General features: G+C 41.2%; 1 protein-coding gene across 2 annotated transcripts in view; it reads left to right on the top strand.

Moving 5' to 3' along the window:
• The window catches only part of LOC117516702 (carbohydrate-responsive element-binding protein), an 85,981-nt gene extending 71,953 nt beyond the window's left edge, over positions 1 to 14,028 (top strand). For both annotated transcript variants that reach the window (XM_034177541.1, XM_034177540.1), the window contains 6 exons: positions 3,251 to 3,369; positions 3,447 to 3,569; positions 3,730 to 3,857; positions 7,025 to 7,148; positions 13,045 to 13,174; positions 13,309 to 14,028. In XM_034177541.1, coding sequence (XP_034033432.1) covers positions 3,251 to 3,369; positions 3,447 to 3,569; positions 3,730 to 3,857; positions 7,025 to 7,148; positions 13,045 to 13,174; positions 13,309 to 13,472 — 788 coding nt within the window. In that variant the 3' untranslated portion in view covers positions 13,473 to 14,028. The remainder of the gene's footprint in view (positions 1 to 3,250; positions 3,370 to 3,446; positions 3,570 to 3,729; positions 3,858 to 7,024; positions 7,149 to 13,044; positions 13,175 to 13,308) is intronic.
• Positions 14,029 to 16,750: the final 2,722 nt, after the last annotated feature.

The raw sequence follows: 16,750 nt of genomic DNA, 5'->3' as shown, positions 1-16,750 counted from the left end.
TAGGGGGTCCAGGGGTATGCCCGGACCCACACAAATGTGGGACTAATGGGTGTCCCACACACAGTCATGCAGGACGCGGGACACGGGGGTCAATACCAGGATTGTCCCACCCAATGCCTGATGGTTGGTAGCACTAGCAGTTCTGTAGCGTGAGGAGCATACTCTGTAGGTGTTTGGGTGCGCTGAGGAGAGGCTTGTTGAAAATAGTGATTGGTGGCTTATGATCTGTTTCCGCTGTTATCTCTTCCCTACCATACAGATAATGGTGAAACATTGGCATGAAAACACATTGTTCAAACATGCCTTCTCGATTTGTGCAAAGTTCTGTTTAGTGTCTGTCCGTGCACAGGACACAAATACTACGGGCTGGTCCTCTTGCAGGAGGCAACAGCCAAGTCCCTTTTGGTTTGCGTCATTCTGAATAGTGATTGGCTTTGTCACATCATAGTACCTCAAGACTGGTGCTGGAATGACCAGTTGCTTAATTTCCTGGAAAGCCATCTCGTGCTTGGGCAGCTAGTGCCATAGAATGTCCTTGTCCAACAGTCGCCACAGCGGCTCTCACACCTCCGATAGGCATGATAGGAACTTTGCAAAATAGATCACAAACCCTATAAATCTCTACACTGCCTTAGCATCAGTGGGGCGGAGCATATCCTGGACTGCCCTGATCTCAGGGTTCGGCTGTAGACCCTCGGCTGACAGAATGTGTCCGTGAAACTTTATCTTGACTTTGACCTGGAGCTTTTTTCAGACTCAGTCTTAGTTTCTTCTCGCTACATCTGACCATCAGTGCTGTCAGTTTAGTGTCGTGATCTGCCTCAGCCTCTGCATCAGTGTCTCCACAACCAGCAGACATGTCATCACCTACTGGTTCAACGCCACTGACACCTGACAAATGTGCATGCTGTTTCTGCTGGTAAACCTCCGGGCAATAGATACTCCAAAAAGAGCTTTAATCACTGATACCTGCCCCACGGGGTCCAAAATGTTGTCATGTTGCTGCTTCCTCTGTCCAGTTTGCATTGTAGAAAAGCATCACATGCTTTTCTAAAAGTGTAAAGATCTGGGCTTTGGGGAGCTTGTACAACACGTCATCCAGTGTGGGCATGATATAGTGGCACCACCTCAAAGCCTTGTTGAGGGATCTGGGATCGACACAAATCCTCTGGCTGTTTGACACTTGCCATGTTGCTGATCCACTCATTTGGTTCAGACAGAGGTGTTATGTGACCATCTGTTTCATGTTTGTCCAACTGAGCCTTGACAGCACTTCTGAGTGCCACTGGGACGTTCTATGCAGATGCCTGTTCGGGTGCCACTGTCTTGTCCAACTCAAAATGAACATCGCCTGGAAGTGAAAGGACTGGGCCATTGAATACACCTGCATATGAGTCCATGAGCTGCTGCTTAGTAAGGGGCACTGTACTACTTTGGTCTACTTTGTTTGACTCATCAGGCCCCAAAATGCATCAGGCCCAGCTGCACACATGTTGAGGCTGACAGAAGAGGCCTTTGATTTCACCTGACTATATCAAAGTCCAGCATATGTCTCATGCCCCACACCTTACATTCAGTTCTAAAGATGCCTACAGAGTTCATTGTTCCCCTGAGTACAATACAAGTTTGGCTCTCCTGGGCAGAATTGGTACATCAGGTGCCAGTTTTCTCTTGTCCTTGATGCTCATGAAATGCAGGTCGGACCGGATTCCAGCTGGCACCTTTGTGATCCCCTGTTTATTTTCAGGCTAACTACTTTTTATCTTGTCCTTTACCTTTACCTTTACCTTGTCCCTTCACTGTACCAATGCTCTCTGCTATGCAGGTGCTGTCCCTCATGTTCTCATCGTCACTGCTCATATCGTCCGCTGCATTAACTTGATCTGATCGCATGCTTTTCGTGCACACCTTTGCAAAGTGGTTGGGAGTCCCACAACGATGACAGGTCTTGCCCGTATGCAGGGGCATGGATCTCATCCGCATTTGTGTGTAATTCCACAGTATTTGCATACGCTGTTATTGGCCACCTGTTGCATGTTATTATCACGGGCCCTGCCTGAGCGGTCATACTTGAACAGAGCTCGCTGTTGCCGCCTGTTTGTGGCATGCACGTTTTCCATTGGCCTGTCTTGAGTCATCATTTTTCACTTTATGTCAGTTGCTTCTGCTGCTCCGCATATGTCGATGGTGGAAGCTAAGGTGAGTGTGTTTTCTCTGAGTAAGCGGTACTGTACACTTTCACCACTAATACCAAGAACCAGCCTGACCCATATTAGCTCCTCGCACAGCTCTCCATAGTCACAGGTGGCAGCCTTCTCTCTGAGTCTTGTAACAAATTAATCGATTGACTGACCTTCATCCTGCTTGGAGTTCCCAAAGACATATCTTTCAAATATGTCATTCCTCTTAGGCTTAAAATAGCCCTCCAGGGCATCCAGTATAGCTTTCACATCCTCCTTTCAAATCCAGGTTGTGTTTGTAGATGTGGCGACATTCACTGCCCATCACACGTCTCAGTGTTGCCGCCTGCGCTGCCTCCGCGTTCTCATTTTATCCAGATGCCAGTGAATAGCCCTCAAGTTTGGCTCTAGTTATTTGCTACATCTCCGGTCAGTTTCATTTCCTCACATGGCGGATACTCGCTGCCATGTTGTTGCCCGTTAGCCAGTATCAGCACTAGCTTAAAACTTGAGAAAAACGTTGTCTTGCCTCTGTCCACTCGCAACAACATAAAATGTCCTTTTGATGATGAAAACTGCTGATCACGTGACATTTGTAGTTGTACTTCTGACACCATGTTTGAGATTGTATGAAGAAGACACAGAGAGGTTAAGTTAGTAACAGCCATTACTAACCTAAACATAACACTAGTATGTCAGTGTGTATTCCTACTACTGGTGGAACGTACCATTAATAGAACACCAAGGGGTACCCCATAGCAGAGTCTTCCATGGCCTAGTATGTATCTGTGGTGAAGATTTTGTCTAAATCCCTGCAGTAGTTTTGACGTAATCCCGCTAACAGACAGACAGACAAATAAATAAATAAATAAACGCAGATGATTTTATTACGTCCTTGGCGGATGCAAAAATATCAACTGTGCTGCTTCTCAAGCAAAAGTTAAACCTGGACGATGTGTTGTAATGGTAGGTCAGATGCATCTTATTTTTATGTAATTCATGTTTACCAGCATTTTGTGTTACAGTATAGTCCTCTGAATGTATAGTGTTACTGTCTTTGTTTTCTGCAGTTAGTTTTTCAGCGCAGTCAGGCCAAACGTCACCACTGAACCCAGAAAAAATCTCCAATCCCGAGTCTCCACGCGCTGGGTTTTCCGGACACGTCAGTAACAGTCAGGAATCTAATAAGGTGGGAGTTATTTTTAAAAGCAGGAGCTGGTCAGCAGGGGCGTGTCGGTGTGATGTGTTCATTTCTGTTCTGTGCAGCAAACTGACACCAGGAGAATAACTCACATCTCGGCTGAGCAGAAGAGGCGTTTCAACATCAAACTGGGATTTGACACTTTACATAACCTGGTGACAACGCTCAGCTCTCAGCCCAGCATAAAGGTACTGTGAGAGAACGGAGGCGGAGAGCATCACGGAAAGATGAGCCGGAGCATAACTCACATCATAACTCAAATGAATAAAAAGCTGTTAACACAGTTTAGAAAACACTGGTATTGAGTTTGTGTCTGACATTTGCTAACACCTCTGTCTACTGACACAGATCAGCAAAGCCACCACGCTGCAGAAAACTGCCGAGTACATCAGCAAGATGCAGCAGGAGAGAGCGCAGCTCCACGAGGAGGCTCAGAGGCTCAGAGAGGAGATCAAAAGCCTCAACTCTTCCATCAAGTGAGGCCAAGTAACGTCCCTGTTTGTGTGTTTGTGTGAGGCCATGTATTTAGGTGGAGCCAAAGGGAGTGGGTTACAGGTTAAACCCCTCAGGAAATATTCCACATATAACTAGAGCATCGCACTTCTAGAGCGCAAACCGCAGCCAACATAGTTTTCAATTTCACAAAGTTTTACCTTGGAAGAAATGTTGAAGGTCAAATTCCTGTTAGAAGTGGCTTTTCATAAGCTAAATTAGATGTGATCAAATGTCAGGAGTATGTATTTAGTTCTTGCACTTGAGTCAAAGCTACACTTACACGCTACAAAGCACTTTTGATTGGGATACAATGTAAAATATGCATTAAATGGGGTTTTCAATATTAAATTCAAATATCCACAAAATCTACAGTTTGGATCAGATCCAGATCAAACTTTGTTAGGTGATAGTGAGTGCCAGTCTGCACCTCACTTTCAAATATGCGACTGATTAGGGCATGTTCGATTAAGATACAATGTAAAAAATACATTAAATGGGGTTTTCAATGTTAAATTTAAATGGCCACAACATCTGTAATCTGGATCAGATCCGGATCAAACTTTATTAGGTGATAGTATGTGCCAGTCTGCACCTCACTTTCAAATATGAAAGTGAATATGGCATGTTCGATTAAGATACAATGTAAAAAATATACATTAAATGGGGTTTTCAATGTTAAATTTAAATGGCCACAACATCTGTAATCTGGACCAGATCTGGATCAAACATTGGCAGTCGATTAAGGATACCATCCTACATAACACTCTCAAATATGAAAGAAATTTGATCTTTTTGGACAGTTATCAATTTTTGAAAATTTGTTTCATGTTAAAGATAAGGACTGTTCCTGGCTTTAACCTTTGACCTATGACCTTGATATTTGAATCACTTCTTGCCTATTAGGATATAAATCTTCAGTAAAAATTTCATAACAATATATGAAAAATTGTGGGCTTCAGGTAGGGTTGCCACCTGTCCCTTAAAATGCAGAATTGTCTTTTATTTGACAATTAATTGTTGTGTCCTGTATTGTTCCCGTATTATTCCGTATTTTCATAAATGTCCCACACACACACTCACACACTCATCAAAACTGAATAAAAAGTAAGTCCTTTTGGCTGCTCCCTTGTTTACACTTGGGGTCGCTGCATCAAATCCGAGGTGGATCTGCAAAAGTTTTAAGCAGGATGCCCTTCCTGACGCAACTCCACCTTACATGGAGAAATGTGGCAGGGGTGGGATGTGAACCGGGAACCTGCTGCACCAAACACAAATGCACTAACCACTTGTCCACCACCCTACCACTCATCAAAACTGAATAATGAACAAAATAAAAGTAGCGAGGACACGACGCGAGGTACAGTGGATAGACCTCACACTTTCACGTCTGCATCTCCGTCTGCCCACCTTTCTGGTCCTGTCGCAGGTTGCCTGGTTGCCTGGTTGCCTGGCATGTCTACACCCGAAACTCCACCACATCCAAAGAAGCAAAAACGTTTGCAAATGTACAGATATGAGTGGGAAAAGTTGAACCGCTGGCTTGACAGCATTAGTGGCAATGGGTACAAGGCAAACTGTAAGCAAACAAGGAGTTTAAATTTTTATTTCCTCTTCTTAAAGTAAAAATGTCCTCACTTTAAAGATTCAAATTATTGGTCTGTTTTCCTTAATATTTATGTTTATTATTGCACACTCCAGTGACTGCACAGTTTATTATTAACAGTTTAATGTTCAGCACTTAAAGCTTTAAGTATGACTCAATGCTTTTTTCAAAATTAAATCTACCACTCCTCAGGTGGTGGTCGCGACCCTGAGGAGCCGGGGTGGGCGTCCTTTATTTTCATTTCTGAAAGGTGGCACCCTGAGCTCCAGGCTGTTCACAAACACACAAACAAAAGAGTGAAAACAACCTCCGGCCAACTTTGTTGGCGGAGATTAATAATTGCAGAAATGAGGCATTTGCATGCTTTGTATCATCTGAAGCAATTGTTTGAGAAGCTCTAAAAGTTTGAAACACAAAGTGGAACTATTGAAAAACTCATAACTGTTTTGAAAAGCTTGGACCACCAAATGAAGCAGTAACTTCAGACAAACATTCATTGTTTTTGGAAATGTTTGAAATGCTAAATGAGCCAGTTTCATCAAAAAAAAAAAAAAAAGAGTTTTGAAAGGCTCAAAATGCCCAAAATGTACCAGCTGCTTCAGGAAGAAATGCCATGAAATTCTTGAAACTTTAAAAGAGTGAATTGTTTCAGAAAATGATTCAGTGTTTTGAAAGCATTCGATAAAATCAGATAATTCTTTCAAAACACTGCAAAGGCTGTGATGGTGATATCAAGTGAACATGAAATGATTTTTATCTGGAAAAACAAACCAGTTGCTAGAAAGAAAAGAACAAGTTACTGTTTCAAAATATTTGAAAACTTCAAACACTAATTGAAACATTTGCTTTAGAAAGTGATTGATTGTGTTTCAAGAATGTCTGAGAGCAGAGAGTGGAGAAGGTGGAGCTCCACTCCAGACTGGAAGGACGTGAGCTCCACGCTCGTAATGAAGAAGGAGCGATTAATTGGGTTATTATTGAGGGTTATTTGAGGTCACGTGTTCCTGGTTTGTAGTGGAGCTCCATGTTTCCGCTCTCTGCAGCCAAACCCTTTTCCATTGTTATGAAGTGTGCAAAATGCTAAATGAAGACATTGCTTCAGAAAAGTAGCCAGTGTTTCGAAAGTCTTATAACACCCAGTCTGTTCAGAAAATCAAACACTGATTGACAGAATTGCTTTGGAAAATAATTCAGTGCTTTGAGGCACTCATAACGCTAAATTAAATAATTGCTTCACAAAATGAGCCACTGTTTTGAAATGTTTCAAAGACTGTGATTCCCTGGTTTATAACTACATGAAACTCATTTCCAAACACACTCGAAACGCTAAGTTAAATGACATCGTTAGAAAAATCAGTTATGAAATAGCATCTGAATGGGGCCATTAACCCCTGATGTCCACTGTGGGGAAAGTGCTTCCTTTGCTGAAGTTTTCATGGAAAGTGGAGGAACCGTGGTTCGCTGAAGGTGGCTGCTGATCAGCAGGATCCAGAGGATCTGTTGTCGTCAGGCGATTGATTCTGTATCTTGTGTCTCTTCATGCAGCGTGTGCCAGCAGCAGCTTCCTGCCACCGGAGTGCCCATCACACGTCAGCGCTTTGACCACATGAGGCAGAGGTTCAGAGACTACGTTCAAGCACAGACGCTGCAAAACTGGAAGTTCTGGATTGTATCCTTTGTCGTTTTGTTGTGACAACTTCAGAGTTTTAGTGCCGACAGTTCACATTTATTAGTTCAGTTTGCAGACTGTGAAACACATCAGGCGGCTCTGTGCCTCATGTGGATACAGTCATTCTGATAATATCTTGGAAATCCAGTAATATATGTGGGTGTTTCTACACTTGATAAAAATATAAACAATCTTATTACACATTTTGTCAGAAAATAATTACTGAACATTTATATATTAAAATATATGAAGCAATTTGTGAATCCAAAATCACTTTTGTTCATGGTCCTAAACAGTCCGTCAGTCCAACCTTGAAATTTTGTCATTCATCATTAACAAACACGGGGGAAAAGCCTGTCATGCTACTTTCTTCAAAGCTTAACATAAATAGACTTTTGAAAGTACTCATTGCCTAAGTCTTGCAATATCTGTGAAAAAGAGTTTTTGGGTTTACATTTTAAGTAATTTATCTCGAGCATTCGAAATCTAAATTACCTTTCATTTGATATGTAACAGCTTTTATGGAATAAAATGAAATGTGTCAGACATGTTACATGTTTTATACTCTGAAAGTAAAGATTTTTACACTTGATAAAATTGATGTGGTTTTATTTGTGTTGTATAAGAAAATTTTTACACTTGATAAAATTGATGTGGTTTTATTTATTTATCTTGTAGAAGAAAACTATTTTTTATCAGTTAACACATTTTGGCCATCATAAATTTGTCCAACCTTACAGAAAAATTGTTTGATATAAATATTGTTTTAAACAGTCATGGGCACAGCTAACCAAAAAGTTAGCTTTGATAACTGCTAATCAGCTAACTGAAAAGTTATCTTTTATAACGCTAGACCAATAAACCACCAAAAAATTTATCGGAAGCTACAGCTAACCGTTAACTTTCAGTATTGTCTCCGGTACCCTCTTAGCTACTAACAAGCCAATTTTGAGTTTAAACACCGCCAATGCTTCTGATAGAATCAAAGGTGATTACAAACCCAAACACAGCCAATGAGTCAGCACTTCTGTCTTTGTGCATCCTACCCACTGCTGTAGGGAATCGTCATTTACTTTGACAGCATACAGCGGTCCAGCCATGAGGCAGACGTCTTGAAAAGGAAAGCAGGCTTGACTTATGTTTTGATTGATAAACCAAATTATTCTGGATAGTTTAACTACATTAATGTCAAGTCTGTCATTTGTACAAAGTGAAAATATAACACATGTATTTTAATTTTAAAATAATGCACTAATTCTGAAGTTTTGAACATTAACACACAGATGCCAAACTGCATTATGGGTAAACTGCCTGTGAACACTGATTGGTTGATTCATTTAACCAACACAAAACTTAACATGTGTATTGGTTTTTACAAATAAATGTGTATTTGTAAAATATGTATTTTTTTTCATTTGTTAAAAAAAGGTCCCCTTCTGCTCAGGAAGAGTTGAGCTCAGCTCTTCTTAGGTGCCTCACTGCTGCAAAATACACAGCAGACAGGAGCCAACGGGTTTTTTTTTTAAATGTTTTTCACCATTACTATGTAAAAAAAAAAAACGTTAGTGGTCTAAAAGTTATTGGACCTAAATTTATCAGAAGCTAATTGGTCCACTGATGGTTTTTGAAGTTAGCTGAAAAGCTAATCTGCTAACAAAAAAGTTAGCTTCAATAATTAACGGTTAGCGGATTAGTGGAACTGTGCCCCCACTGGTTTTAAAACATGTATTTATTTTATTTCATTCTAAATCATTTCTATGATTGAAGACTTACAAACCTTATCAAGTGAACACATACCAGCCAAAACCTGTGGCTCACAATCACATACTTCTCTTCTGAAGTATTTGAGTGTTTGTACCACGCAATATAATCATTGTGTGCTTAAATAAATTACTAAAAGTGGATTATAATATTGTTTAACTGAAATATATTATGTGCTGAGAGTAAACGTTAAACATTTTTTTAAATAAAATAAAATGATTCCAGTGTTAATGCCCCTTACATGACAACACAATAAATAATTGTAAAAACCTACTTAGAAAAATACAACTTTCCAGTTTTCTTTAAAAAGCTGTAAAAGATCATCCAGATTAAATTATGAATTTTTACCACCCAATAAAAATAATGGTCCCTTTTTCTTCATTTGTATTCACAAATGTTAGATCTGTAGCAGTTTTCACTGATTTTCACAGCCCGTCTGCTCTGTGTTTGCCTGATCCTGTTACATCTCAGAAGCTAAGCGGTGGTGGTCCTGGTTAGTACTTGGATGGGAGATCTCTTTGGAAGACCGGGGGCTGTGTGTGTTTCTCCAGCTAAAACTGAAACAGGAAAAGACAACAGCAGTTTTCACTTATTTAAGTTTAAGGCACGTTGTATGAGAATAATGTATTTTTTTTGTTTATATGACCATTATTAATATGATTCTGCTGGAGTGTTATAGTATAAATATAAGCACCTCTCCCCTTACTTAAAAATATGATGTGCTTTTTAATCCGTTGCTGTTTCCCTGCTTATCACTTAATCCTCTTTACTGTTCTCGCAGCCAAAGCAAGATTAGATTGTTATTTTATCATCGTTGTGCAGTGCTTTATACGCCCTCAGGGTGTTTTACCTTCTGTGAATATTTAGGTTTTCTCCACGGTTCCTCCAGACTTTGTCCATTTACTCGGTGTTGCCATTAAGTTGAAGTTGAAGTAAACTGTGAGCAAAGCTTTCATTCAGGAAGTTGGTTGAGTTTCACTCGTATAAAGATAAAATCCCCCAAGAGGATATTTAGTCGCCGTAGGGATTCAGCTTGGTAATCGAGTCATCAAGACGTTCAGGATAACGTCTTAGCTATGGCCACTATGTTCATCACAGCTGTTGACTTTAATCTGGCTGACGAATGTTGACAATACTTCTAGTCTACAAACTAAGTATACGTATACTACAATCTTCTCCTGTATTAATATTTTAGTATAAATAGTTAGGTTTTAGAAGCTTACACCTATAATATTATATAATAACCATATTTCTTGTATATGTTGTTTATTACCCTTATTATATAAATATCACATATATACTCAACAAAAATATAAACGCAACACTTTTGGTTTTGCTCCCATTTTGTATGAGATGAACTCAAAGATCTAAAACTTTTTCCACATACATAATATCACCATTTCCCTCAAATATTGTTCACAAACCAGTCTAAATCTGTGATAGTGAGCACTTCTCCTTTGCTGAGATAATCAATCAATCAATCAATCAACTTTTTTCTTATATAGCGCCAAATCACAACAAACAGTTGCCCCAAGGCGCTCCATATTGTAAGGCAAGGCCATACAATAATTATGAAAAACCCCAACGGTCAAAACGACCCCCTATGAGCAAGCACTTGGCCACAGTGGGAAGGAAAAACTCCCTTTTAACAGGAAGAAACCTCCAGCAGAACCAGGCTCAGGGAGGGGCAGTCTTCTGCTGAGACTGGTTGGGGCTGAGGGAAAGAACCAGGAAAAAGACATGCCGAGAAGGGGGGCAGAGATCGATCACTAATGATTAAATGCAGAGTGATGCATACGGAGCAAAAAGAGAAAGAAACAGTGCATCATGGGAACCCCCCACAGTCTACGTCTAAAGCAACATAACCAAGGGATGGTCCAGGGTCACCCGATCCAGCCCTAACTATAAGCCTTAGCGAAAAGGAAAGTTTTAAGCCTAATCTTAAAAGTAGAGAGGGTATCTGTCTCCCTGATCTGAATTGGGAGCTGGTTCCACAGGAGAGGAGCCTGAAAGCTGAAGGCTCTGCCTCCCATTCTACTCTTACAAACCCTAGGAACTACAAGTAAGCCCGCAGTCTGAGAGCGAAGCGCTCTAATGGGGTAATATGGTACTACGAGGTCCCTAAGATAAGATGGGACCTGATTATTCAAAACCTTATAAGTAAGAAGAAGAATTTTAAATTCTATTCTAGAATTAACAGGAAGCCAATGAAGAGAGGCCAACACGGGTGAGATATGCTCTCTCCTGCTAGTCCCCGTCAGTACTCTAGCTGCAGCATTCTGAACCAACTGAAGGCTTTTTAGGGAACTTTTAGGACAACCTGATAATAATGAATTACAATAGTCCAGCCTAGAGGAAATAAATGCATGAATTAGTTTTTCAGCATCACTCTGAGACAAGACCTTTCTGATTTTAGAGATATTGCGTAAATGCAAAAAGGCAGTCCTACATATTTGTTTAATATGCGCTTTGAATGACATATCCTGATCAAAAATGACTCCAAGATTTCTCACAGTATTACTAGAGATCAGGGAAATGCCATCCAGAGTAACGATCTGGTTAGACACCATGCTTCTAAGATTTGTGGGGCCAAGTACAATAACTTCAGTTTTATCTGAGTTTAAAAGCAGGAAATTAAAGGTCATCCAAGTCTTTATGTCTGTAAGACAATCCTGCAGTTTAGCTAATTGGTGTGTATCCTCTGGCTTCATGGATAGATAAAGCTGGGTATCATCTGCGTAACAATGAAAATTTAAGCAATACCGTCTAATAATACTGCCTAAGGGAAGCATGTATAAAGTGAATAAAATTGGTCCTAGCACAGAACCTTGTGGAACTCCATAATTAACTTTAGTCTTTAATCCATCCCACCTCACAGGTGTGCCATATCAAGATGCTGATTAGACACCATGATTAGTGCACAGGTATGCCTTAGACTGCCCACAATAAAAGGCCACTCTGAAAGGTGCAGTTTTTTTTTATTGGGGGGGGATACCAGTCAGTATCTGGTGTGACCACCATTTGGCTCATGCAGTGCAACACATCTCCTTCGCACCATCCGTGAAGAGAACACCTCTCCAACGTGACAAACGCCAGTGAATGTGAGCATTTGCCCACTCAAGTCGGTTACGACGACGAACTGGAGTCAGGTCGAGACCCCGATGAGGACGACGAGCATGCAGATGAGCTTCCCTGAGACGGTTTCTGACAGTTTGTGCAAAAATTCTTTGGTTATGCAAACCGATTGGTTCAGCAGCTGTCCGAGTGGCTGGTCTCAGACGATCTTGGAGGTGAACATGCTGGATGTGGAGGTCCTGGGCTGGTGTGGTTACACGTGGTCTGCGGTTGTGAGGCTGGTTGGATGTACTGCCAAATTCTCTGAAACGCCTTTGGAGACGGCTTATGGTAGAGACATGAACATTCAATACACGAGCAACAGCTCTGGTTGACATTCCTGCTGTCAGCATGCCAATTGCACGCTCCCTCAAATCTTGCGACATCTGTGGCAAAGTGCTGTGTGATAAAACTGCACCTTTCAGAGTGGCCTTTTATTGTGGACAGTCTAAGGCACACCTGTGCACTAATCATGGTGTCTAATCAGCATCTTGGTATGGCACACCTGTGAGGTGGGATGGATTATCTCAGCAAAGGAGAAGTGCTCACTATCACAGATTTAGACTGGTTTGTGAACAATATTTGTGGGAAATGGTGATATTGTGTATGTGGAAAAAGGTTTAGATCTTTGAGTTCATCTCATACAAAATGGGAGCAAAACCAAAAGTGTTGCGTTTATATTTTTGTTGAGTACATGAATTCTATTTTCTTATGATATGTCTTATGATATATTATTATGATATGACCATTTTCTTGAGCCGCTTGGGTGGGTAGGGAGAGTTCCCATGGGATAAAAATGCTTTTCAACCTACCATCCCTGGTTCTCAAGACCAGGCACCTAAGTGGTTCTGCTCTATTCTACTCTTCCTTTTCTAGATATTTAGATATACCTTAGTATGCACTAGTAGAGTTCTACCTTAGATATGGAATATATTCTAGAAGACATACCTTACTGAGTTTTCATGGATGAACTTTCATGTCGTGCACATGAATCGGACTTTGTTCCTCAACTCTGTGCCAGTTCAGTATTATCATCGAGCCGCTGTTTGAGTCCTATAATGGAATGGTGTCCACTGCGAGTGTGGAGGACCTGTGCCGATCTACGCTGTCCTGGCTGGACCAACACTGCTCCCTGCCTGCACTAAGACCCAGTGAGTCCAAAAGAGCTGGTTCTTCTCTGAAATCAGAAACAGCAGCTTCACCAGGTTGATGGATTTGTGGTCTTGCTGCTGTCACCCCACAGCTTTTTACCTTTAACTGCAGTCTGTTTTGTTTTTTCCGTCAGTGGTTCTAAGTTCACTCCGTCTCCTGAGCACGACCACGTCAATCCTGACGGACCCCAGCTTACTGCCTGAACAGGCCACCCTCGCTGTCTCTCACGGTGACCCCCCACCAGCCTTTGATCACTCCTTACAGCCTGTCAATCAGGACAACGTACACCCCATGTGACTCTTCACAGTACCGTAGACTCTTTGGAAATGTGGCAGGAAGCCAACACAACACAGGCAGAAGAACTCTGACACTTGAAGAATACATAACCACGATCCAGTAAAATGCATCACATGGCAAAAGAATGCATCACAATGATCCTTAAAATTCTACACGCTATAAGTGATAACATCCATTTGTAAATTTTTCCTGATACTTCAGGTCATTGTTCTTCTTGAAGAGGTTCCAGCAGATCACCAGGATTTTGAGAGCTGAGACAGAACAACGAGAGACAGCCCCCAACTCAAAAGTCCTACAAGAATCCTATAGGAAAATTAAATACTACAGAAACCCTGTAGAATTCCTAATGGGTAGGATAGGAGTCTATGTCAGGGATATAGCCTTCCAATATGATTCAAAATAATAAAGGATCCTTAAAAGATAGTACCTATAGAACAGAAAATCCTATAGGATTCCTATAGAGATCTCCACAGGGAAAAGGTCTCATAGGACTCCTATAGGAATTTATATAGGATTTCTTCAAGAAAGATGTCTTATAAGATTCCTAATATCCCTGTCACACTAGAGCATGAATGAGCCCGAATGCCGTATGAATGGGGATTCAAACAACGGTCGTGCAAATTTGAGCTGCACTCGAACGCCTCGTACAGCATTCCTACAGCAGTCGGCACATTTGTGCACCAGAGCACATGCACTCTGGAAGGCATTTGAATGGCAGGTGAGTTGCATTCGTACTGAAATCTGACTCCGTGACACGCTGGCGCGGACTGCGGCCATCTGGACGGGGTCTAACAGCCATGACAACATGATAATACAGATACATCCTCTGATACATGACACAATGGATCTGTAATATCATGCTCATTATAGGCATAAGTGGTGCACTGTGCAGAGCCTTTGACTTCCCGTGGGGCAGGGCGCTGCATACATTATGTAACCCATGAGAGAGTATGACCATGTATCTGTAACAGCCCGGTCAGGTGAACTGCGCAGCGAGTCAGTGCATCTCAGAGTCACGCTGCACAGTGCACGGCTAAACTAGCTCTCACAGCTCTAATATACATCATATCCAACTCAGTGATCATATCACAGTAACACATATGAAGAACTGAAGTTGCATCTATATTACCAAGCCATCATAGTCTGAATAGAATAAATAGTTATCTTTGGAACGGCTCTACATGCACTCACTCGGTGCACGCCAGCCAGCCTGCAGTCAGGCTGGACTGAAAGGCACATGAGGGGCGCAGGTGGGCAAATGCTCAATCATCTTTATACTTTTATTTATTACCCCTTTTGAGACATATGTGTCAGAAATCATTACATATGGATCAGTAACGTACTACAGTGACATAGGTGGCACCATGGCCGGAACACATGTGCTCAGCTGCCTGTGAGCACTCATACACAGCTGATCACTTTTCTGCACGTGCGCCCGCACCAAACAACTGATTCTCTGGTGGGTATGAGAGAGAGAGAGGGCGCCCACATTCACCTGAACTCTGGGTAGTCGACCTGGATTCAGGAGCTGCTGCACTCCGCATGTGCGCTAATCATTCGAGATGGCTTCGAAACACGTTCTGGGTATTCATACGGTATTCGTACACAGTTGTACAAATGTCACCAGTACAACTGCGGCTCGAATTCTGGCTGTTTTTTCCCTATTCGGGCTGATTCGGCCTCATTCGTGCTCATTCGTGCTAAGTGTGATGGGGCCCTAAGGGAATCATTCCTATAGAATTCCTGTAAGAAAAAGTCATTCTAATTTCTGATAGAAAGTAAACCATCTTTGCTGGAAAGTTAAGTTTACAAAAATGGAAGAATGTACCAGCTGAATCCAAAAAATCAAGTTGCATGTATATTAACCAGACTAATACCAGTACCCTCCCTTTGCCCTACCACTTCACCGTTTCCCTTCATTTTGCACAGTCTGCACAATGTTGCAATTTTTGCACTTTTTGTGCAAAGCAAACAGGTAGCTTGAAAATCATAAATTTTCCTGATATGGCAATCTGGTCTCACGGCAAGTTGTAATTCAGCAGCACGAAATATACATTAATCTATTGGTTCATGATATTGTGACGAAAAGCTCCTCATTTTCGTCACGGCAGCACAAATTCATTCTAATTCATTCTGTGATGGTTGCACAGAATTAAAAGTGAAGTGGGGGGTCAGGGGTGGTTATGGTTAGGGTTGGGGGAAGCAGTAGGATTAGTAATAGTGAGTTAAAAAAAAAAAGCACGAAAAAAAAACATGAGACTGGGCTGGATATGGAGCATACAGCTATTTATAAAAGACACTTTGATGTGACACACTTCACTACTGACAGGCCATTTCAAGGAATATGCTAACCATGGTTAGCAGTAGCATATTTTATCACACATTAGCAGTTAGCATACGTGGTCATACTAACAGTTATACTGCTTTTGCTGTTACAAGCAACGGTGAGCGGTTTTTTTAATATGACCCGTCAGAAGTCAAATGCATCAGGTCACTGTAACAGTCGAGTATAAATAGCGACACACTCCACATCCGGATGTCCACTAATTGCCAGAAAACATTCAGCTCACTGTTAAGGACTAAAAATGCTGCTTTTTTCATAATGTAACAGGATATGTTGGCAAAATAATTTCAGTCACATTCCCATGTCTAACTGTTTGAACAAAAGAGTATTTCATGATGGCTATCTTGAAAACTTTTGCGTTTATAGGTCGCTAACAGTTTTGTTTTGTTCAGTTTAAACCCAAAGAAGTATATTTGGGTCCCTGCATCATTTAAATGACTGTCCTTAAGTATACATGTATTTGCTGGGTTATAGACTTACAGTGACGCAAAAAGACTGCTGTTGGTATAAAAATGTAGTGTTCTGTGACCTGTGGGACTCATTACTGGGGGAACCATTGATTGTTCAGCCAAGTACCAGTCCAGTATTATGCATAAATGTGTTGCATATATCTGGGATGCAACACTTTGACCTCATGTGTACTCAGCATCTTTCTAAAGGCTTGTTTTGTTTTAAGTTAAAATATTGCATAGTGAAAGCATGGTTTATACTCAAATTGCAATGTTTCTTTTTAAATTATACATTGAAATAAATGAGCTGGGAAGAGTAAATTCTGAATTTAAAAATATGGGAGCGACGCCTCAACTATATTGCAATTTGTGTCCACTTGGGGCGCTGTGTGACATTAAAGTGTGTGCAGTTTCATGTTGAGAGTGACTGACACATTTTCTTATTGGACAAATGCAAATTTCATAAATGTTGCTGTTTATCGACT

The sequence above is a fragment of the Thalassophryne amazonica genome, chromosome 9, assembly GCF_902500255.1.
Source record: "Thalassophryne amazonica chromosome 9, fThaAma1.1, whole genome shotgun sequence".
Classification (NCBI taxonomy): Eukaryota; Metazoa; Chordata; class Actinopteri; order Batrachoidiformes; family Batrachoididae; genus Thalassophryne; species Thalassophryne amazonica.
The sequence above is the reverse complement of the archived record's forward strand: the minus strand, read 5'-3'. Positions and strand labels throughout refer to the sequence as shown.